Below are 8,553 nucleotides of genomic sequence, written 5' to 3'. Positions count from 1 at the left end.
GAGCATTTAACTAACCGGAGCCGCATTTAGTACAAATCTCTAAGGCCCAAGTACACCGACAAAATAAACGTCTGTTTTCTTAAAACAACTTTTACTGTAAATTTTCACTTTCAAGTCTCTAAGTTAAGAGTGGTTTTAAAAAAACATACGTCGATAATACCAGTGAACTTGGGTTTAAGTGTGCAAATTGGCGCTCGGGGACCGAGACTACGTTACAAATACCGATGCGTAGCTTACTTTGCATTTTCGATCACATCGTTACGCACACACACGAATTAGAACATACTTGACACACACGTGTACCTCTACATACATACAAATATAAGCGGGACTCTCGTACCTTTATTGAAGGAAGGGTAATGCCGTCTTCGGTTGGTTTACTTCTCTAAGGGTAAGTCCCTAGTCATGACGTCACATGTTACGTGACTTGGCAGCTAGTAATGTTATCCGACCCAATTTCGCACCTATAAATTTTGGTAATAAGTGATATCGACACGTGGAAATATAATGTATGTATTGTTAGGATTTAGAAGGCAAACTTTTTTATTACGTTGAAATGACGTACAAAAGAATTGAGCATTTAAAATTTAATTACTTGCGTTACGGAGAATAGTATGTTTTATCCTTGTCAAATTACAAGAAAAATTTTATATAAGCTTTTAAAGAAAACCAGTCACGAGGCGGTTCTGTTTATTTAGCAACAACACGTGTAAGTAACTCAAATGGAAGGTTTTTTACTCGGAATAGTTATTATTGACTCCCACCACAAGTGCCGATGTGCTTTGAACCTTATCTTTGTTTATATACCAACTTTAAAATATTTTTATTAAGGATTTTCTCAGTCATTTTAATAGGCTATATTCTTGGTAAAAGTATTTATTTTGTCACTTCTCAGAGAACATTAAAGACGACTTCCAATATTGTTTTGTAGTAAATAGTGTAGTACATAGTTTATAGTGTGTAGTATATAGTATATTCATAGTATATTGACGAGTTTAAATAAAACCTCAGGACCAACATATTGCATTTCGGGAGTGAAGTTTGTCTACCTATAGTAGTTTACGTTTGACGTGAATTTCATTAAACTACAAAATGTCAACCGCAAAATTATCGTGAAAACAACAAAAATGACGTTCCATTGACCAGCGAGCTTTAATTACTGTTTCAGTTTGTTTTATTTTAATTTTAAAATTGCAAAGGACGTGACACAGAGTAAAATATTTTCCTTAATTAAAATTCTCCATTCCTGGAAGCTACGCAATGTCGCAATGAAATAATTTTCGTTGTAGTGTTGAAAAGGATCATCGTAAACTTTAGCTAAACAGACTCAGACATAGATAAAACATTTGAAAACATAGCTTTAAGTACATAGGTAACGCTACTTACCTCGAGTCCTGAGTTTGGCATTTCTGCGACCGTGATCAAAATACTTTGTACGTCATGTTATTCATGCCATAGGCGAGATTTCATCGGTGTGTGGCTCTGTAGTTCACATAAATGTTTTTATTAGGCCACTAAACAATGTACGCTCTAGCAAACAATAAGAAATTGCTTGCAAGCCTTTGCGGAATGTCCTCTAATTGCAACTTTTGTGTGCGACCACAATGAGGTGTCTCACATCGTCTCGCTCATTTTCTATGAAATACTCTCTTATCTACGATTGTCGTCATAACAAAACCTACATAAGAACGAAATTAAACCACCTTCGGTTAAACTAACATTCTGTCCCGATAAGCCATCTGAACTTTGACCTTGAAGACCATACAAGGATAACTAAACCGTTCAAAGTTACCTCCGGCACTTGACTAAGTGTTAATATCCCTTGGGAGCGTAGGAGCCATTTTACAATATACGTACGTACTTACTAGGAATATATTAATATCATAAACGCGAAACTTTGTATGTATATGGATGTTTGTTATTCCACGCTAAAACTACTGGATGGTTTTTTTTGAAACCTGGAGTGGAAATAGTACAGTTTATATATCAGAACAACATATAAGCCGCTTTTTATCTTTGTGTAGGAAGTAGTTCCCACGGGATACGGGTGAAGCCGTAGATGGAAGGTAGTTTAGCAATATATGAACTACTTACAAACAATCTGACGAAGATCGTTCAATATAATGGTGCTTCTGAAGCTCGTATTGGACTTGACAACTTCTATTACTATGAGTTTATGACTTAGTTCTGTGGTTTTGAAAATTATATGATATGCAATTTGTTTCGTGTCAAATGCAATGGTAAAAGGGATCAGAAACTATGTGGCACTAATAAGTGAAAATATTTTTAGAATCACACAAAATTATCAGGATTAAAATATTTATTCTCCAAACTTATGGCCAAATACCGAGATATCATTCGATATCAATGTCAGCTCAATCATCATTCCCTCTCTGTCTCCACTCACATTTACATGAATTGCTACAAGACAAAGTTTTGATAAGATTCAAAATGAAGAAGAAACGTTTCAGTATTTGAACACTGATCACAATGCCACCATACACAGAATTATGTATCTAAACTGGAAATTCCCCGAACTCCTGGATCTATCAATACCAGACCATACGAGCTCAGGATAATAATAGGCCAAAGATGATATTACTAACAACATAATCAAGCCATGAATGGGGTATAATGTTCCTCCTACCAGTTTCTCAGTAATTAGTAGGTAACCGATACGTAGATATTGGCTCGTCTGCATGAAACGTCTTATCTCCGTGCGTCACCGTTGACAGTTCTGCATCAACTGACAGCTGTGTATAGACACAGCGTCCATGGCCATGCATTCACAGAGACGACAAATACAGGAGATGGAGTACAAAGGGAATTCATTAACTGCGGATTCCTATAACCTATCTATCGATCCGTTGTTTTGCAATTAGAGATTGAAAATATTGCGAGCATAAAGTAGCTAGGTAAATAATTTAACTTTGTAAGAAGTATATAAGGAAGTATATAAGGGGGGGGGTACTTAAGGAAGTAAATAAGGTTAGCACAAAAGGGGGAGTACATAAAGGGAGCGGGGTGTACATAAGGGGGAGTACATAAGGAAGTAAATAAGCAGTTACAAAACGTAGTACATAAGGAAGTATATTAGGAAGTACATAAAGGGAGTAAATAGGGAAGTTCATAAGTGAAGTAAGGAATACTTAAATGCAAACTCACGTATATGATACGTACATAAATTACTAACTTGATTTGGGTTCCATGACATCATTAAACAAGGAATTGTCTTTGAATTATTTAGTAGCTGAGGAAATTCAATTAATATTAATTGAATCATAATTATTCAATTATTAAAGTAATTGCACACCTTCAGACATAATATGAATCAATTATTATAAAATTTGTAGGAAACAAAAATGACTCAACTGAAATCAGAGAGGTAATGAAGGTTTTCCATAAACAATACACTGAAGGAGTATTGAAATCTTGTAAATTATCAATATTTTCTGAAAACCATCTAGCAATAAATGATTCCAAGAAGACACTATTACCTCGGTATAAATGCCTATTGAAAGGAGGGAATTGATACAAAAATGTAAAGTTGCATTGGTTCTCGAATAACCTGGAATAGAACACATACTCATACTTGAGAGCTTGGTTTTTAACCCAATAAGCCACTATCTACGACTTTTATTACATTACACCTACATAGCAAATTCAAAAGTTTTCCCAAAAAACTCGTACCATTCATTTGTTTTAATTACACAACATACGATTAGATATTATAAGAATGTATTTCAAAAAGCACGATAGAAGGTAAATCTTAGAACTAAAATCTAGCATTAGTAACTATTAAGTACCTGTGTTAGGTACCACTAAGACACAAACCTTGTTAAGGACGCACTTGGAGTGGTTCCGTAGGCATCACCGTTCATTTAGAGGGGAACCCTAATGCTTGGCTAACCTCATTTAGTCAATGTCACGCTGACCTAAAAACAAAATCTCATCGTGATTAATGTCACCTAATTAACTGTAATCTGTTAAAAGCTAAGTAAAAAAAAATGTCTGTATTATAAATTATGTACTAGATGTTTTCTCGTGGTTTCACCCGCGTCCCGTGGTATCTTAACTACTGCCCCTAGAGAGCATCTTTCCAACATTGAAAGATTTTTTCAAATCTGATAGTTTTAGATAAGTATTTTGGCGATCTCAAACAAACAACCAAAAAAAGTGTTACATCATTATCGATAATTTTTATAATATTATGTGGAATACCGAAGCTATATTTAGGTTTTGATCTGCTTGTATATTAGGTTACTAGCTTCCGCCAGCGGCTTCGCCCGCGTGGTGTGTTGATAAAAAGTAGCCTATGTGTTAATACAGGGAATCACCTATCTACATACCAAATTTCAATCAAATCGGTCCAGCCGTTTTTGTGTGATTGAATAACAAGCATACATCTATAATATAAAGTAGGATATAAGTAGGAAGTAGGATATGAGTAGGATATACTAATAGAAGAGGTTTTTGTGACGATGTGTTGTGATGTGGGCGGTTGGGTATAATTTGATTCTGTTTTAATTAAGGAAATAAATCTCGTATTTCTTTTCAGCTACATACGGTGGAGTATTTTCCCTGAGTTTCGGCGGCTCCATAATCAGTTTGGTAGAAATTACGTATTTGTTCATATCCTTTGTAATCACCGTTATATTACGAATTATAACAATTGTAATTTCTAAAAGAGCATTAAACCCTATGTGAATGTTTCGTTCGTATTTTATTTCACCTTTTTTCTGTTCAAATGAGATTTTTTTATACTTAATTTGGAGCAAAATGTGTAGAGAAAGAAACATACAATGCCCCAGTTTTACAAAGGTCTGTTTTAACAATAAAGCGATTTAAAGCATTCCTCTACGTCGCTGGAGCGCAACATTATCAAAAAATAATTACCTTTTTAATTGAAAATGGCCAGGTTATCGACTTACGCATAAATTGAATTCAGGAATGCCTGATTGTTTCAGATAATATGTTTCCACATGATTATTGTTTTAATTAAGTTTTTAAATGGATGTGTAAAATAATGAATAATTGTAGTCGTAAGTAATAATAATGACACCTCATTTTGTATTTACATATAAAGTGTAAACAGTCGGACGACAGTTATCCCAATGGTTGGCATTTTTTTTTATCTTTGTAATATGCTGACTTAAAGTTTGCAATTTAAACGTACTATATCTTTATTTCACCACAAAAAGATATTTAATTTGTCATCAAGTAAGAGTTAAAAGTTAAACCTACATTCATTGTAATCTTTCCCTGATTTTGACAAGCCACGCGATATGTAATCCCGTACTGATGAAGGATTACGAAGATGTCTGCGGGACTTATCCAAGGAGATTTTAATCTGTTTCTAATTACTTCTGTCTTCTAATATTGAGAAATGTTTGACTTTCCTGGTAAACTTTGTTATTGTACTGGTAAAAACAGGGTTCGATTTTTTGTTACGATTATGGCTACTAACGCTTTTTACATAGATTGTTTTTTGTACAGCTCACTATCGTTATGTAACCGAGTCCTTGTGAACATAATTACTCTCTTAAGAGTTTCCAGGGAGTTTCTTGCCAACTCTTCTCCATGAGACCAAGTTATTGGAACCATGCACTAGTGTAACATTTCGGAAGAGCCTTCAAAAGACTATTTGACTTTTGACTTTTTACTCTGTATAATTTATTCGGTAACCGGATAGAACGGATACAAAAATACAACAAGGAATAATAAGTTGGTAATTTTATTCATCGTATTTTTTTATATTAGTATCACATTGAATATAAAAACATCTAACATCAATTAGACTAACTTATAAGTACACATTTAGATACATAGTAAAAATATTATATACAAGTTTATTTATTTTATTTACATTTGGTCCGATCTTCTGATATTTTTCCTACGAACCTTTAACTTTAAGAGCTTGTTTATATGAAGCTCGTTATACCTCTATAAGAACTTTCTAGAATAAAAAATACATTATGGTGTCTTCTTGGTATATATGTATTTATTTATTGAATAGGAATACAAAACTAAGATTCATGAAATATATAAATGCGGTAAAAGTAACTCTAGTTGTTTGAGATAAATTTTTATATTACAAATGTTATGTGTTGATCTTGGGGATATTTTCCAAATATAATGAACATTTAGTAACAAATTGTTTATTATTTACACATTTTAAAAACTTTACTGCACAGTTCAGTTTCAAATAAACTTAGTAGAAACCTCCTACATTAATTCTATTCGATGTCTCCTTGTAATTACCAAGAAATAAAGTATCTGCTTTTATCTGATTATTATTATAGACAAATACGATAATTGTACAATAAAATATGTACTCGAACGTTAGCTAACGTTTTCAAATGTTAAAATATGTTTTTAATGTGGGATTTATCATATTATTTTAAAATTTTGTAGAGACTGCTGAAATAATATATTCGTTTGGTAATGTAAGGTCATTATAACATTATCGGATTAAAGATGTTCTGGCCTACGTATTTTTCGTCTTATATTTAAATTCGTATACGTGAAAAAGTATTTAATTTCTGTATATACATTAAGCCTTTGAGTGTTACACATTTCAAAGAAAGATATCTGTGCAATGTTGCTTTAAACATTAATTTTATTAAAGATCAAAATAAATGCTTAGTCAAAAACCTAGCAGGTAATTTTATATTTTATCACACCCTGTATTTTAATTACTTATACAGCAGACTTCATAGCTATTTACAGAAACCATAAGCAAACATTATCGATATATCTCGGAAATATAAACAATCTTTGTGACTCGGAACAATTATAACACGTTAATAGGTACAAAGTAGAATGTCTTACTGGAAAACATGAGACCGTGTTTTAAAAAAGTCGTATACTAAACTTCATTATACATATAAAAAGCTTATCAACCACGGAGTAAGGAAAGACGAGCGGAGATGACATAATGCAAGTAGATCAGGCGCCTTTTTGTAGATCAAATTCGTACGGTGGAAATGACCAAAACGATCAGATACGAGTGAAGCACAACGAGGCGTTTGCATTCTTTGAGACATCCCTCAACATTTTTTAGTGTTACAAAAAATAGTTGGGTCCAAAGAAAGCGTATTAGGGCAAAAATAGTAATGTTCCATGTCCCCCGTTCACTTGCATTTTAGAGCGCTAATTTCTTAGGCGATTTTCCGTTATGACACCTCCGCTAGTTCTTCGTTCTCCATGTTATCAACCTCACTTACAAGTCACAGAATTATCACTTCATAAAAATCACTCACTTCAAAGTGTCAGCACTTAATATCAACGTTTGAAGTCGATAAGGCCGTGTCTCTGCAGCATTTCGACGGAGAGCGCGTGCGCGGGCGCCGTGCGTCGAGAGGAGCGAGTGACGTGGCTCAGCTGTGTCGTCTGCGCACGAGTCTCGATGCCGCGGGGGATGTGGGTGTTGTATGCGTGTCCGTTGTAGCGGAGATTGTGCATCTGTGGGAGAAATGTTTTTATTATGCCGTGGATTGTGGCACTGTTTTGTTAACAGCCCTAGATTACAATCTAAAAGTTACACTTAGGTAAGAGTAAAAGATTCGGGTTTCGTTGCATTTAATATCGCCATTTGACGGATTCATTTCGATAGATTGTAACATGAATAAAAGAACACTTTATTCACAATCATTCAACAGCCATATAAAATATAATCAAACGGAATTTATAATTTTCTCAGCGTTTCCACACTAGCAGATTTGCCTATTCGTATTTGCAACGAACAACATAAATCCTCCAGCGTGAAAGCGCTATAAGGTGGCCAGATCCACAAGCGCATATTTCGTGCACCACTGTACATCACGTAGATTGAGTGTTGAGTATCATGTTACCTAACTAATGTTTCCTCGTTTACCTAACTCAGGCTGTAGTCATCATCAACATTCCACTACTCTAGTCTTAAGTATTCGAGGGCTGGCAGAGCATTTCTTTGCTATGTCTCTAAAAGTAAATTAGGGTCAGTGAGCCATTTGAGGGAGTTAATTGCTGGAATTAATTGAGGTCGGAAACCTTCATTTTTGTTAAGTGAATCGTTGACACCAAATTAAGGATGAGCAAGCAATCTTATTTCCAATGTGAATGTTACAGATTTAGATGGGTAGATGGTACTTTTCCATTAAAGTTTGTGTGCTAGGCTTTCCTATAGCATGTCAGCGCTGACGATAAGCTAAGTGGTACTATATTTAAATCAATGGATACTTTTAAAAGTAATTTTCCAATGCTAACCTTGTAAAATTAAACTTTAAACGAGATTTTGTTTATATGGCTCCCTTCTCTAACAAAGTTTACCAGACGTGGAAATTAAATTAACCTACTAGGTTTTCCCATATGTTACCTAAGCTTTTTTCAGGTATCACGTAATTTTATTTTTCCTATTTCGTATTTAAGCTGGAGAATTTGAAATTACAAAACGCCATCCGCCCAAATATTTATGTAACAATATTAACATATTTGTTTCCACTATAGAGGTAATAAAGGATCAAATTAATAATTTCTACTACATAAGTACCTCATAATCGTCTCGAATACCTT

At 34.0% G+C, this 8,553-nt stretch overlaps 1 protein-coding gene across 1 annotated transcript in view; it reads right to left on the bottom strand.

Annotated features, from left to right (window-relative positions):
- Nucleotides 1–7,068: 7,068 nt before the first annotated feature.
- Nucleotides 7,069–8,553, bottom strand: part of LOC135116782 (neuropeptide FF receptor 2-like) — a 54,104-nt gene continuing 52,619 nt past the window's right edge. The window contains exon 9 of the mRNA XM_064034348.1: nucleotides 7,069–7,464. Coding sequence (XP_063890418.1) covers nucleotides 7,285–7,464 — 180 coding nt within the window. The 3' untranslated portion in view covers nucleotides 7,069–7,284. The remainder of the gene's footprint in view (nucleotides 7,465–8,553) is intronic.

The sequence above is a fragment of the Helicoverpa armigera genome, chromosome 4 (genome assembly GCF_030705265.1).
Source record: "Helicoverpa armigera isolate CAAS_96S chromosome 4, ASM3070526v1, whole genome shotgun sequence".
In the NCBI taxonomy this organism is placed as follows: domain Eukaryota; kingdom Metazoa; phylum Arthropoda; class Insecta; order Lepidoptera; family Noctuidae; genus Helicoverpa; species Helicoverpa armigera.
The sequence above is the reverse complement of the archived record's forward strand: the minus strand, read 5'-3'. Positions and strand labels throughout refer to the sequence as shown.